General features: G+C 38.7%; 1 protein-coding gene across 2 annotated transcripts; it reads right to left on the bottom strand.

The window, feature by feature from the left end:
- Positions 1 to 341: 341 nt before the first annotated feature.
- Positions 342 to 15088, bottom strand: LOC119067030 (sushi, von Willebrand factor type A, EGF and pentraxin domain-containing protein 1-like). Of its 2 annotated transcripts, XM_037169764.1 has the most exons (27): positions 14265 to 15088; positions 13663 to 13807; positions 12795 to 12926; positions 12585 to 12717; positions 12180 to 12384; positions 11801 to 11916; positions 11395 to 11730; positions 10072 to 10335; positions 9806 to 10009; positions 9613 to 9717; positions 9286 to 9534; positions 8771 to 9228; positions 8416 to 8706; positions 8205 to 8349; positions 7979 to 8140; positions 7574 to 7911; positions 7302 to 7509; positions 7028 to 7241; positions 6651 to 6954; positions 6467 to 6575; positions 5227 to 5432; positions 4982 to 5164; positions 4833 to 4912; positions 2819 to 3096; positions 1672 to 2760; positions 1419 to 1601; positions 342 to 585 (listed from the first exon to the last, which is right to left on the bottom strand). In XM_037169764.1, the coding sequence occupies exons 1-27, from the start codon at positions 14567 to 14569 to the stop codon at positions 407 to 409; spliced, it is 6621 nt and encodes a 2206-aa protein (XP_037025659.1). In that variant the 5' UTR covers positions 14570 to 15088; the 3' UTR covers positions 342 to 406. The 2 variants fall into 2 exon arrangements, with proteins under 2 accessions (XP_037025659.1, XP_037025660.1); XM_037169765.1 differs by lacking the exons at positions 12585 to 12717; positions 12795 to 12926; positions 13663 to 13807; positions 14265 to 15088 and having other exon boundaries at positions 12254 to 12317.
- Positions 15089 to 15793: the final 705 nt, after the last annotated feature.

Below are 15793 nucleotides of genomic sequence, written 5' to 3'. Positions count from 1 at the left end.
GGCACCAGCTCGGCTGCGGCGCGGCTTGCTCAAAAATGGCCGGCGGCGGCTTGCTCAAAAATGGCCGGCGGCGGCTTGATCGGCGGCTTATTTTCGGCGGCGCTCATGCCTGATGTGTGTCATAATAAGATTTTTTAAGTATTTTCTAAATCTATAAAAGTCACGTAACTATAATTTGGGATACTAGTTCCAGTGCTGCGTGCACAGACATTCCGTCACTACTTCCCCTGTCCTTGATATCTGTTCAAGAAAGTTCCATGTTTGGGATGGTATTGACGATTTTCCCTACAAAAATTACGTTGATTCTCATCGTTGATAGTTCGACAAATATGAAACAATTTATTTTCTAAAATATTCGTATATATTCCAACCATCATTTTAAATAAAAAAATTTCAGAAAAACATCTTAGGTTTCATTTGAACATAACGTGCTCAGATTCGGTATCCAAAGTCCGTTACTTTGACATTCAATTTCAACAATACTATCATTCGGACACTTAACTTTTATTTTATCTTGATATTTGTCTTGGTAGCTACTGACAATCGTCGAATCACTGGGTAACGTTGGCTTGCTGCAGGAAATTTCTGAAACATTTAAATGAATAGACATTTTAACCACGGCAGAGTAAAATAAACCAGGCAGGAGCAGAGGACGCAAATGCATTCAAAGAAGGGTTCTAAGTCCCGTTACAATCATTAATGTATCATACATTTGTATTAGTAAGCGTTTCAAAGTCTTACTATACTCCACCGTCAAATTGACTGCCACTGCCTGGTTAACTTTACACTGCCGTGTTTTCAGTCATTTCACTGAGAAATTGTGAAATAGTACAGGTGCTTGTGCCATAAGCTCCTCCGAAAATGTATTTCATAATTTTTCGTTTTCAAATGAAATGTTCTAAATGAAAATCTCGAACTCGTAAAGCGAGCGGATTGACACAAGCATCTGGACTAAAAACATTTGTAGTATCGAAGGAAAAATCTTTGCAAACAACACCGGATGTGTTGCTTATGAAAGTTTAGCCATGTACGACATACTGGGGACCGAATGTGCCGTTTGTCACACTGACAATGATCAGCGTAGGAGAAAGCGAAGAGCGTTTGCGGATGCCTAGTACCAGATCGATAAGGCGCCGTTCATAAATTACATTAGCATTAACGCAAGGGCGCGACAGTCCATACATTTTTTTGCAAAGTCTCTTACACATTTGGGGTGTGTCTGGAAAATTGACAATTTTCCGCTATACGCAATTTATAAACGGCCCCTGAAACTGGCCCCGCCCGTTCGACAAAATCTTTACAAATTGGAACAAAAAGGAAATTTTTCATGAAAAAGGACGTCAGTGTAGCACGAGCTGCTCCGATTCTAATAATACATTTTTGTTTGAAAGGTAATTGTTTAAGTACTTCGAACTCACTTGAACACCTAGCCATCACCTTAGTCCACTCTCCGTCGGATGTACAAAATATCAGTGCATTACCGTACAGCATGTAACCATCTTTACATTTCAATTGAATTTTGTAGCCGATCGCGTATTGTGTATCGTTCACATGATCCATATCCATGTTCATTGGTTGCGGGGGATAGTCACAGAAAATTTCTGCAAAATGTTTTCATTTATGGCTGGTACGTAACCGTTGAACTGGAAAATGCAAAAAGTTCGTTCTTACGTTCACAATCGAAACCGATCTCGGTCCATTCACCAAACAGACATTCGGTGTAGTCTTTGCCGATTATCTGATATCCTCTTGCACATTCGAAATGAACTTTCGTCATTTCGGGAACGAAAACGGGCACCATTCGTGACTCGATGTCAACGGTAAGCAACGGTGCTTTGTGATTGGTCACATTTTTTATTGTCGTGTTTAGCGTTGTCGGTATCAGCATCAGGTTACACTCCGATTCGTATTTCATTTCGGCTGCTCTCGTGGAATCGTCATAACCTCCAGTGTCGTACGAAGCATCTCGCACATAATTTTGAAAGACAGTTGTGACTATGCGTATCAGATGTCTCTTAATTTGATCGGTTATGCTTTCATCCGGTTTGATGGCGTCATCCGTTGGCACAGTCACCAATGAAATAGTATCGATGTAGAAACAGACAATCAACCTCAGCAAATCTTTTACATCTTCGGACATAGCAGATGGACTCTCCGCGTTCGTAATGCAATCGAACATATTTTCGAATGTTAATTTTTGGGCAAATGAATATTTGTTCAAATGGTTCACACATCGGTACAGTCCGCCAACCAAAATTGTGTCCATATTGTGATCATTAGTCTCTGGCGGTTGAAATGTTGTCAGGTCGCTAAATTCAACGGATTTGGATATTTTCCAACACAATTCCGACGAAGTGTTTCGCTGCGAACATCCTTGGTAAAGAAATTTTTTCAGTGATTGCCAGAAGGCCATAGTCGGTGCCTTCGGCGTTGCAACAATCAAATCGTCATCTTCCTCCTCTATAGAAATGTCATCCGCGTCCTCAGTCATACCATAATTTGTATTTAGGGTACTCAATTCGACGGGCGCGTCTTCCGTTGTAGCTTTGATCACGCATTTGGGTAAGGGATAGTCCCATTGAGTGTTTTCCGAACAGCTTAAGAAGTTCTCGCCCTCAACGACCAAATCATTGTCACATTGAATCTCAGCAAATGTACCCATTGAATACTTCTCCAACGTGTTGCTTATCATTCCTCGTTCATTGGCGTAAGTTATTTTAGCATTTTCTGGCGGCTCTAAACGATAACATTGGATGTTGCCTGCAACAAAATTGTAACGGGTATTGAAGTATAACAATAGACAAATGTAGTCAATCACTTATGCATTCGGGATGAGTACCAGACCAGGTGCCATTGATCATGCAAACTCGTTTCTGAGATCCAGACGCCAAGCGATAGCCATCGTTACAAGTGTACGTAACTTCTTCGCCGAATGTTGTTTTTTCAATTGTTTCAACTCCGTTATTTAGTGTTGGCAGATAGCCACACCGTATACTTCGACAATACGGTATGGGCAGCGACCATTTGGACGTTCGAAGACAATCGCGAACTATTGGTCCTTCAAGTTTGTAGCCGTCGTGGCAGTAATGAAATGCCCTTGATTGAAGAGTAATTTTCTGGTAAATGAATCGAATCCCAACAAAAATCTCTTTGAGAAAAGTGTGACGCAGTCTTTGAAGTACAATTTCTAAAATGAATGTTATCGCTAGAGTTGACGCTTTCAGCTGCGTTACGCAAAAATTAAATTTTACACCCAATTTTAGTTCAAACAAGCTGGCTTAGTTTTTCTCATCATCTGCCAAATAATTTTCACCAAAAAAAATTTGACTGGAAACAACCAAAATTTTACCGAAAAAATCTGCGTCGCATGTGGCAGATAAATTTTCTTGCTGGTCTGTTCCTGAACATTTGCCACTTTGCGACGCAGATTTTTTGGTAAAATTTTGGTTGTTTCCAGTCAAATTTTTTTTGGCAGATGAGAAAAACTAAGCCAGCTTGTTTGAACTAAAATTGGGTGTAAAATTTAATTTTTGCGTAACGCAGCTGAAAGCGTCAACTCTAGCGATATCATTCATTTTAGAAATTGTACTTCAAAGACTGCGTCACACTTTTCTCGAAGAGATTTTTGTTGGGATATCAGTCGTTTTAGAAGTTTTAGAACACTGCTTTTTATAACAGTTTATAACAGAAATTCGGAAATTTGGCGAAATTTGAAAATTTGACGAAAATCGAAAATTTGACGAAATTCGAAAATTTGACGAAATTCGAAAATTTGACGAAAATCGAAAATTTGAGGAAAATCGAAAATTTGACGAAAATCGAAAATTTGACGAAATTCGAAAATTTGACGAAATTCGAAAATTGGACGAAATTTGACGAAATTCGAAAATTTGACGAAATTCGAAAATTTGACGAAATTCGACGAAATTCGAAAATTTGACGAAAATCGAAAATTTGACGAAGAAAGTAATTCTCTATCTGCCACCATTCAAGAAATATCTCTAAAACCCCAATTGACCCACCCATTTCCAACTTTCGACATTTTTCACATATGCTCCTCTGTTCTACTCGTAAAACTCTGAGACTTTGCCGAAGAAAGTAATTCTCTATCTCTCATAACCCAAAAAAATATTAGTCCTTTCATCCTACGCTCGAGTAGCTCAAAATTTGGTCACTAATCACTCTAGCTCAAACGAATCTGCCCCGATTTTTTTAATTATTTTTTTGTTCGAATCGTGTTACGAATACCTTTCATTTGATGGGTCGCACGCCTCTGTAGGTTTCAATACAGCTAAGCTACAGCCGAAAACGCGTTCCCGACCCTCGAAAACCACACTCAGAAACCACTTCGAGGCCAATAAAACAAAATTCTGGTTTTTCCTGGGGTAATGGCGTATCACATTTTCATTTTTATTCCCACCCTGAGGTTCCTGCAAAATTTCATGGAGATTGGCTGACTAGTTTCCGAGATCGACCGTCGATAGATAGACAGACAGATAGATAGAAACATACAGAGTAAGTTGAAAGATTTTGATTGTTTGGAAAACGTTAATTTGGTGCATTTTCTATCAAAATGACCAACTTCAAAACGATGTATCTCCGGCAATTTTAAAGTTACATAGTCGAGTGATAGCTCGTTTTGCTCGTATTTGAAGCGCGAATAAGATAGAATAGGATTTGTGTTGATACAGGCCAAAGGAAAGAAACTTAAATTCTCGCCTATATATAGTTGCCGCGTCTCAAAAAAATTTCTTCGTTCTTTTTTTGGAAGTTAGACTGCGTCAAGTCCTCCGCTATCGCTCCGGACATGATGATATTTTGATTGAACCAACCTGTTTCCGACATTGCGAATAAAACCGTTCGAGATGTGAATGTTGTTTGTGCATGGCTTACAAAATGGTGATGGTGCGATCTGCAGAAACAGTCAAAGCAAAATGGTCAGTAGATATTTTAACGCCGAAATTGAATTACCCCGTCTAACCTTAATGTCTCCTTTGATGTGGTTTTTAAAATCGGACCATGCATACAGATTGCCATGATACGGTTCACACGAAGAATAATATTCTAATACTTCAGACGATGAAAGGAAACGATTCCAAATGTCTAAGTACGCTATTTTTCCAACATATGATTCGGATTCGCTGAAACTGGTACCGATACTGTCCTGTAGTAATAATCCGATCAAAATCATCCAAAAACAATAAAAATCGTTTCAGATCGAATTACCTGCTCTTGACCAATAACAAAAACTCCATTCGCCTCAATGAAACTATTTTCGCTTAAATTGTATCCGGTATGATGTAGGGATCCATCTACATGGATTTCGTAAAATCCATTTTCGCGAGTCCAAGCAACGCATATGAAATGCCATAAGCCGTCGTTGATGTTCACGTCGGTTACAATATTACTTCCGTTCACATACAACACCAAACCTGCAGGAAGATTGAAATATGTTCAATGGTCTAGGACTAAACAGATCAATTCGAGCAAAGCCATTATGAAACTGTATGTTGGGCTTTCAACGAATTTTATTTTAATTTTATTCTGTTCTGCCAAGTTGAGCTCAAACACCATGTTTGTGTGCTTTGAGCTTTGAGCATTTTTTGGATTTTAGTAAAGAGTGAAATGTTGCAGGTGTTTACAAAAAAAAGCTCAAAGCTCTCGAAAGCTTTTTAAAAGTTTAAAGCTATCGAAAACCTTTTAAGAGTGATATCGCCAAAACTTGAACCAATACAATGGTTCGGCCATCCGGGCAGGCTAAAGCTCGTTTGAGTCGTTTTCAATGCTAAGAAATATCTTTTACTTTTTCGGTTAGTTTCCCATTTCTGGAGTGAACACGGAAAAAATTACAGCATGTCACGGGGTCGTGAAAACAGTTTTTCGTGATAGATAGACATGTTTCTGAAAGTTGAAATGTTGTAGGAATATAGACCTTTAGCAGACCTTCATAAAGAGTATAGTCATCTGTAGGTGCCGCCACATGTTCTGCACTTATGACTAAAAATGTGGTAAATGTTGGGACAGGTCTGCTTGTATAAGTGATTTCCATCGCTCCATTGTGTTTGGTTTGAATATTTCGTCTTTTACTTGCTAATGTATGAAACAAGTTGAAAACACTGAAAAATATGGGTGTACTGGGCAGACAATTTACTTCGACTAACTTTGTGGCATGCAACTCAAAATATCTGGGGTGTGTTTGTGTTATACGTGGAATGAAAGAGGGTGAGTCTAGCTACAACGCCCTACAGTTTACTTCCGCGGATACGCGCTGAAGGACTCCCATTCACTAACTGTGAATCCCTCAAAGCTTATCTTACTAAGCATTGCTTAGTAAGCAAAGCCTCATTCAGGAATTGAATTCCTAAAAATTCCCTAAAAATCTCAAAATTCCAAAAAAAAATTGTGAGATTCAAGATGTGTGCATAAAGGTTGCATAGAGCTTCAAATGTCGATCTTAAATACGAACCGTTGTAATCTGTTAATGTAAACATATTGTCCACACTTTCAGTTGCATACGATATTACGGTGCCATAGTTGAAATTGTCATCGGTTTGCATCCACGTGCAGATTGAGATCTAGAATTGACCAAATTCAGTCGATACTCGTGTGTGATGGCTGCAAACCCAACAAAACTTAAATATTGGTCATACCTCAGACAATCGCTCTGTCATCCCAGCGACTTGGACATAATCGTTTATTCCTGATTTCCGAAATTCCATCACAAAATCGGGTGTCGTCAAAATCTCACATTTTTCACCATAGAAATACGGTGGACATTCGCATCGATACTTTTCATAAATGCTTTCATCGGCATTGCTTGTATCAATCGTTTTCTTGTCTCGCAATGCCAGCGGAACACATCTGGCATTATTAAGACATGGCATTCTTTCGCATGGATTATCAATTTGCGAACAGTCGTAGCCACGAAGTCCTTTCGGACACCGGCACACAAAACTTAGTGGAAGTAAATTTAAAATTTTACGACATTAGGTGCTCCTTCTGCGAGTGAACAAGATAATTATTATACCTGCTACGTGATGCGGGAAATTCCATCAAATCCACGCAAATTGCATTTTCATGGCACGGAACGTAGTCGCAGGGTCTTAGCGTACAGCGACGTCCAATTATTCCAGGCGGACATTGGCAATAATATCCCTCCGTGGTGCTAATACAAGTGCCACTTTCACATGGCAGATCTGAACAAAAGTTAACTTCAATTTCGCAGCGTTCACCAACGAAGCCTGTGGAATGGTTACGTTTTGCATCTTTCTTTTGAAGCAATAAACAAGTAATCAAATTACCTGACAAGCATTCACAGAACGGGCTTTCGCTGGTCTCAATGCACCACCCGCCATTCAGGCAAATACTATCATTGCATTGATTTATACTATTTTCACAAAATGCGCCACTGAATCCAACTGGACACGTGCAAACAATCGAAGAACTTGTGTTTTGGAAATTGTAACACGTACCGCCATTGTGGCATGGTGCCGACAGGCATAAGTCCAACTGATATGTATCGTTGATATGTTTTCGATTATCATTATCATGAAAAGATTCACTTGACTATTACCTGATGTTCACAATGCGAACCGACGAATCCATCTTCACACGAGCAGCTGTAGAGGAATGGATTTGAAATTTCCTGTTTGCAAGTACCATGCAAACCGCAAACATTGATCTGCGAGCACGGTTGATAATGTTTCGCATGGCAATTGTCCGCTGATGTAGATCCTCTCGGCGATATAGTATTCGGTGGACATTGTTCACAAGCGATTTGATCGTACTTAGATTGGTACTCGCCGGGACTACACTTGCGACAGAATGGCATCAGGGTTCGGCTAAATTTCTGATTCGAGCGATTATTTCTCGGTGTCTTCAGTCGCGCTACGGTACCGGGCGGGCATTGTTCTAAAAGACATTGATGCTTTTCATTTCGAAATTCATTAGAAGTGGAGCAATTGACATGAAAATTTACGTTTACAATCGGAAGCTGATTGACTTCCCAGCTTTCGTGTAGAGTGATACATCGGGCAAGATGTGCACAGTGTTTGACCGTGCAGGCCGGAGAACATATTTAATGGACATTGTTGACAGATTTGTGATGTTACATTGTGAAACGATCCTTTCGGACATTGTACTGAGAAGAATCGTAGTTTTAAGTACGTGATTTGAAGCATGAAAGATATTTGTATGGCAATTACCACAGAGATGCTTCTTTGCTACGCTTCCATTTTGGCAATTAACCGACTCTTCCAGCTTCAGCAGCCGAATATTAATTTTCAGATCTTCCAGCTTCTGCAGAAGTTCCTTATTCTCTCCGAGGTTTTTCAGTTCCGTTTTAATTTTCTAGCAAGACAATTTCTTCTATCGGTCTTTTATGTCGCCTCATGCAAGTGAATGCAAGTCTCTCACCTTGATATTTTCCGAACGCGTCGTATTCTGATTCCACAGTCCTAATTTCTTGCCAACCTTTGTCAGCACTCGAATTTTGAGATTAGATTTTTGGCGCAGTTTTCCGGTTCGTTTCGTACGTTCGCTCACATCACGCTTAACGATGCTGTAAAACGTAGCGTTGGAGTTGGAGCCATTACTGTCGATGACTGGCATTTCATCAAAACATTCTGGAATATTGGACATGACCTCACAATCCGTTTGTCCGGCACACATCTGTGCTTTCACTTGTTCCAGTACATCGTCTTCGATCTGGTTACGAACATTTTATTGGTTTAAATTTGAATTTTCACTTATCTGTTCCAACCCACTTTACCCGATCTTTTGTGGAATTATCGTCGCAAAGTGGCTGCTCCGAATCGAGTGCAATTGAAAAAATTTGCTCCACATAATTCGGTAACTGCAGCTCGGTACAATCTGGAATGATGTCATACTTCCATTTAGCAAAGTTATTTTCACAAATTAATTTGAAATTCTCTAAATGACTATCTTCAAGCTCATCGTAAATAGCATATCCAAAATCGCACGCTACTTCACACCAAGTGTGTGTATGATTTTTCGCACAAATCGATTGCCCATGGCTGGGCGATGCCAGAACGTTGCACTCTAATCGCTTAACGGTTATATTCATGATACAACTGCCGGAATTGCCCGAATTGTCGGTTACATTATACACGACTCGATGTTGGCCGATGTCCAAGAAACCCGGATCCAAATTTCGCAACACCATCAATTCGGTATTTGAATTGTCGTAGATGATTGGATCCTCCCACTCTAACGGTTAAGAATGGTTACGAATAAAAGCGAAAAGTAATTTTGAAGTGCGAGTACCGATGAAACATTGCTCCAAATTTGTGCCATTCGAATTGCAAGTGGGAACGAGAAATTCCGGTGGATCGAAACAATTGTCCATAACGGGCGGCGTATGGTCAATGACGCTCACGGTAAAATTGCATCTAGCTTTGTTCTTGAATGAATCAATTGCAATATACGAGAATATATGATTCCCGAGTGTTAACTTCACACCTTCGGCCTTGATAGCCGGTTTGATCCAAAATGTTACATTCAACTCGGAATTATCTGCGGAACAATATAACACAAAGAAAATGTAAAATGAGAGGAAAGTCGAACGAAGCCTTTGCAACGTATATGGTGTACCTGTGACATTCGGCTGAGGAAACTCTTTCACAACAGAATAACTTCTATCGGATTCCATGAAAACGGTAAAATTTTCTGGACACTCAATAGTTGGCGGAGAAACATCTAAAACATGAAAATCTTTACCTGATGCTCTGAATACTTTCATAAGAATGTTCAAACGAATGAATTTTAAGAATGGCCGCTCACATACCTATGCACTTGGGACTTTTGTTCTTGTTTGACCAAACACCAGTTCGTTTGCCACCACACGTTTTTACAGCTGGTCCACCTTTGACCTCAAAACCGAATGGACAGATTATTGTACAGTTGAAACCATGCGCTATTTTCTGTTCACTACAATCTGTCGGTTCATATTCTCCGAACGCTATTTTCGGCAATGCTGGACAGAGTATTTCTACGCCGAGTTTACGAAATAATTTTTAAAAATTGAAATTAATTCGACACTTTTCCACTTACGCTTGCACGTCGTCTGCAACCCATCCCACTTCGATAGAGGTAAGCAATTTCGGATCGCCGACCCTACCAGATAAAAACCTGGACCACATTTGAAATTGCAGTCTGTGTCGATGGGTAACGGTTCGGTTTTCCTATGCTCGTCGCTGTCATACATTTCCATAAACGTTTTGTTGCGCGGTGTGTAGTCATAGAAAATGTTCAGATCGGAATTTTTGCATGTCGTCATGCCGTAGTAGGGTATTTGTAATTGAGGGCAAGTTTTGACTACATTTAAAGAAAAGAAAAAGACGTCCGGCTAGTGGATGATTTAGTATACACACACATGGAGGGTTTGCTAATTTTTCGAACTTTTAAAAAGTTTTTTTTTTCAAAAAGTCGTAAGTTGTGTGTAATGCAGAGTGGAGAGCCGAAAAATAAACGCCGGCGACGTCTAGCCGTCCAAAAAAGGTGTGGCGGCGGCGGCTAAGTACGGCTTAGCCGTTAAAAAAGTTCAGGCGGCGACTGGGCCTAGCCACCGCCCAAAAAGGTCGGCTGGCGGCGGCTGGATGACAAATTTTTGTAAGTTTCACGAATTTCTGCGATTTTTTACGAATTTTCACGCTTTTCACGAATTTTCGCTCTGTTCACAAATTTTCGCGCTTTTAAAGAATTTTTGCGCATTTCAAGAAATTTCAAATCTTTCACGAATCGAATTTTCGCAATTTTTACGATTTTCATAAAATTTGGGATTTTTACAAGCAAAAGACCATGTCCATCGACAATATTTTCTACAAATTCTTGAAAATTTTCTTAAATTTCTCAATTTTTCTTGGAATGTTGTTTTGAAGAAAAAATAAAAAACTTACGAAAATCAAAGTAGAAAATATCTTAAAGATAGACATCACAAAGGACATTAAAAGTAGGGGCACATTCTCAAGTGACGGTACTGTCCCAAAAAATGAATTTAATTTTATTGGTTTGTGTCGTCTTTTTGTCTTTTTTGGATAAAATATGCACCAGCCGCCGAGTAAGCCGACCTAAACCTCTGGCGGCGGCTTACGGCGGCTAGCTGTAATTAGCCGACCAAAAACTCCGGCGGCGGCGGCGGGTCGTTTTGGGTCTAGCCGCCGTTTTTCGGCGGCTGAAATTTGGCGGCTCTCCAGTCTGGTGTAATGTACTTTACCAACAGCGCCATTCAAAAATGAGTCATTACTTGATTAATATGAGCGTTGAAACTCATTTCACGGTGGCTTAGTAAGTAAAATAACTTATTCATAAAGCTCATAAAGGACAGACACTCGCGCTTCAGCCTTGCCGATGCATAATTATATGTTTTCAACTCACGGAAACAGTTTGCTTCCACTCCAGACCATGTACCATTTTCCTGACACAAACGGATGCTGCTGCCAGAAAATTGGTATCCTGACTTGCAACGAGCACCACATGCCGCATTCAATACATGGCCACAGGTAGTCGGATGTTTCACAAAGTAACCGTTTTCTGGCGGCTCAAGCTTCGGACATTTAATCACTTCACATCGATTGTCCTCTTGCGCAATAAAGCCCGATTTGCAGACACAATATGAAGCATTAACAGCCGGCAGATTCACGGTAATATGATTGACATCGGGACACGGTTTACAGAAATTGAAATTGTGCCAGTAGGTACCATTTGGACACACTTTGGATCGGACATTTATTTATAAAAAAAAATCTCAAACGCTTATCACGTCCGATTGGTGTATACATACAGTGACACTCTCCTATGAGTCCCGATCCATAATATCCGGTATTGCACATACATTTGTAATGTCCGCTTGTTGTTCCGCAGGTGCAGGTTGAATTCGCATCACAGCAAGAATTATTGCTGAAACAGAATGGTGAACATGAAGAAAGCAATACTGAGGCCCTACATAAATGACATTATATGTTGGGTATAGAGCAGGGACTATTGGGAAAGCACTTCCCAAGGGAAGTTCTGAGTTTTCAAGAATTTTTCTAAATTTTTCCAAATTCACGAAAATAAGGGAAAATGTTTTCCCAAAAATAGTCCCTAAAACATGAGTGGAAATAGGGGACTTTTAACGTCATTTATGTCTAAACCGAAATGTAAATTGACTATAACATTACCCATCGCTCGCTAATGGTTTATCGCACAAAATATCACAAAATGACGAATCTTTCATTTTTATATTATGGCCCACCTTGTAATCACTGTGCAAGGCTTTTCGTGCTAAGCTTTCGAATTGCGTAAAACTGTCCAACAAGAAGCTATTCGATGCCCCGGGTGAACTGGATATGTTGTACAGCTCAGCCGAATTTCCGCTTTGTATACCTTTTTCGTTTAAATTTTTGATAAGTAAAATTTATATTGGGATTAAGAAACGGGATAAATATAAATTTCATTCGTCAATTTTCATGTGTATGGGATTTCGAATTGTTCTATTTGAACGATGAGCCTGAACAAAGGTCTTTGCGAATTTTTCAATTTTGTTTCAATAGTTTTCCTTTCATAAATATTCATTTACACTTTACCAAAAGTTATGATCGTAATATTGTCATTCTTAAGCTTCTGTGCAATTGGCACCGGATTTTTTCCATTCGAAAACCCGTCTGTTATCAAACAGACTAATTTGCGGCTATGCTTCCGTGCTTTAGATAGGATATCCTTAAAATAAATATTTTTTTTATCAAGAAATGCACCAATTATATGGCACCAAATGACCAAATTTCGTTCTTGCATACCCTAGCCTCTTTCAGTGCTCCGAATGTATAAGTACCACCTCCATGAAAACTAATTTTTGGTATTTCGTAATTCAACAGCTTACATTTATCATTTTCTTCTTTCGATGTGGTGATATAATCGATGTGACGAACCTACCGGCAAAAAATATTACGACTTGTTACTGACGATTTAAGCTTCTTTTGTTAAAAGTTCATGATCACAACGTAAAACAGATCAAAATAACCATGGACAAATCTTTTACTTCACTATATTTGAACATGCATATAAGACTGCATCAGTCAGACCTTTTCATTTATTCCCGAAACGATCTAAGAATGTTCAAGAGATTAAATTTGAATCTCTTACTTCACTATTTCTGAACATTTTTTTGACTAGGAATTCGTCGTTTACACCTGAAGTCGTTATCGATCACAGATGATGAAAGTATGTAAATATTTGTCAGAAAATAGCTTGATTTGCCTAATCAAATAGTGCTAGTTAAACTTAAAAATTTGGATCTTTCCGAAATACCAAATAAAAAATTGTGTCGCTCTTCATATTTTTCATAAGTTTTCATGTGCGGAGCGAAAATAGATATTTTCTCCATCGAATTGTCAATTTTGGTTTTGTAATAACAAATTGATGTTCTTTTTTGTGAAGAAAAGCGGTTAATCACACCTCGCCCATATGAAAAATGTTCTGTCCGCCTGTTGGAAGAAAATGAGAACTTCCAACTCGAACTATTCACGGCCCTCGCTTTGCTTTGGCCGCTAAACTTCGCTCTTGTTAAAATTTTTCCGTTTTCTTCACTCAGTGAACAAATAACTATTACATTCAAGGTCTACCACAACAAGAAAAAACAACACAAATTCTGGTAAATGAACTCACCACTTTCCCTTGCGAGCTGAATGTCACAATGGCCACTCTGGTATGATTTATGCTTACCGTAAAATCGCCCAACATTTTCTTTACAAACTTTATCTCACTCATAAAATTGGTTTTTCCAACACTTGAGCTTGAATCGATCAAAAACCTGTTCGGAATTTCAAATACAATTATGCTTTTGATTAGTGGCAAAGACCCGTATGATAGTGGTAATCAATGGCGATATTATCTTGAGAAAAACAAGAAAATTCTAAAATATAAAAAGAATCTTAATTTCATAATACAGTGGCCATCAGTGAAATTAAGACATGACATTGCTTCAGCTGATCCACTCAAACAAATAAAACTGATCATACGTCTTAATACGGTTCTAGCACTACCAAAAATAAGAACTTGTATGAGTGCACCAGCTGAAAAACAGCGGAAGCAAATACGAGCCTAAATTTTTCTGACGTCTACTGTAGTCGTTCGTGTTCGTTTGAATCGTTGCATAAGTCTTATTAAGTAATGAGGACGTTCTCCTTTTTCCGTAGTTTTCTTTATATAAAATTTGATCTTGACGGGTCTAAAACTAAATCTTATTCCAACACCCTACGTATACATACACTACGTCAATTTTTTTCGTCTTAGATCGTATCTGCTGTACACTATTACGAAAAATGCCACTCAATATATCCACTTTTGACTTGTCGCTCGTATCAGCCAGTGAATTGGGACCCATAGCCCTATTTGGTTTCATCAGTCTTTTATTGCCATAGCCGAAATGCACTCGTATGTCACCACCGTTATCGATGCTTTGTAAAAGTTTTCGTTCGAATTTTGAGCCGACGGTGAAATTAATTGCAATGTTTAACCAAATGAAGAGGAAAACCTTTCTACTCAACATGATCACGTTCGCCGGATTTTTCATCAACAACTGAATCACTCAACTATCCGGTCTAGTCTTTAGTTGAAAGTTAAAATCATTATTCGTCAATTTTATCTCTGATGGCGTTCCAGTTGTGAATGTGTAACTAGTTGAAACATAATTCACACTTATGAGTGATAAGAATGTATTATGGTTGATGAACTTTGTGGTCGCGGTTTTATGAATAGTTTTCAGATGTAATGGCAACACAAAAATCGTAAATTGTCTTTTGCCGAAGGTACGAATAGATCAATTGTCCACAACATTTATACCCGTCGATAACATTTCAAGAACTGAAACACAGGCATGAACTTCTACTACTGTTCAATTGAAGATCGAGAAAAGGTTATTTTTACACACATGGGATGTTTATGTTGAAACAATTTCTTAGAATCAAGAAAAAAAAACATTTCTTTTTCGTAGTAAACACACAAGCTAAATAGTCCACAAAAAAAACAATTTGCTTTCCCAGTTACTAGAGAACCTTCCAGAGATGACTAAAGCAATGCACTTCGGTAAAAAATATTCTAAACACAAGTTATGTTTACAGAAATCAACTGATGCTTGGACGATGAGAAACTCTTATCTCCATTACAAACAAACAAATTTTTAAGCGGAAGTTTTACTGACCCAGCATTATAATTGAAAGTAACTGGGATATCTCTGTTCATAGTTTAAAAAAAAACTGTAGCACTTGTACGTACATTATAGGTTTCGGTTATGGCTTCTGTGTAAACGGGACATGATACTATCAAATTCAATGATTTAATATTATTTAGGTGTTGAGGTTAGGCAATGTAAATGCGCATTTAGATTGCATCAACAAGTAACATAACTTACGTAATTGTTGTGAAATGTTATCAATTTCCATGCGAATTGCCCACATTTCAATTGCACCGAGACAACAGAATAAAATACCCTTTACAGTCCTTGTAGCATAAAAGTTATTTTCCTAACTAGTGTTAAAATCGAAGTCGCGATTCGTCGCTTATTTCCAACGTTGTTTAGGAAAAGCATTGTTCCTAACTTATGTTAAGAGGCTTTTTTCAGCGAATTAGATTCCAGCACTCACCTCCGGCTCGAGCTGGAAACCTCTCATTCGCTAAAAAAGCATTTTATCATTCGTTAGGAAAATAACTATTTCAGTGATGATATTTATACGTAAAGGATTTTCAAGTGGTTTTATCGCACTGGAGTTACTGAAGTCACAATCTTCAGTATTTAGTC

The sequence above is a fragment of the Bradysia coprophila genome, assembly GCF_014529535.1.
Source record: "Bradysia coprophila strain Holo2 chromosome X unlocalized genomic scaffold, BU_Bcop_v1 contig_117, whole genome shotgun sequence".
Classification (NCBI taxonomy): Eukaryota; Metazoa; Arthropoda; class Insecta; order Diptera; family Sciaridae; genus Bradysia; species Bradysia coprophila.
The sequence above is the reverse complement of the archived record's forward strand: the minus strand, read 5'-3'. Positions and strand labels throughout refer to the sequence as shown.

Coding starts and splice junctions, on each gene's coding strand:
- LOC119067030 (XM_037169764.1), bottom strand. CDS start 14,569: ATGAAAAATCCGGCGAACGTGATCATGTTGAGTAGAAAGGTTTTCCTC. Junction 7,912..7,978: donor ATCAGCTTCCGATTGTAAAC/GTAAATTTTCAT, acceptor AATGTCTTTTAG/AACAATGCCCGCCCGGTACC. Junction 5,433..6,466: donor TACATTAACAGATTACAACG/GTTCGTATTTAA, acceptor ATCTTCCTGCAG/GTTTGGTGTTGTATGTGAAC.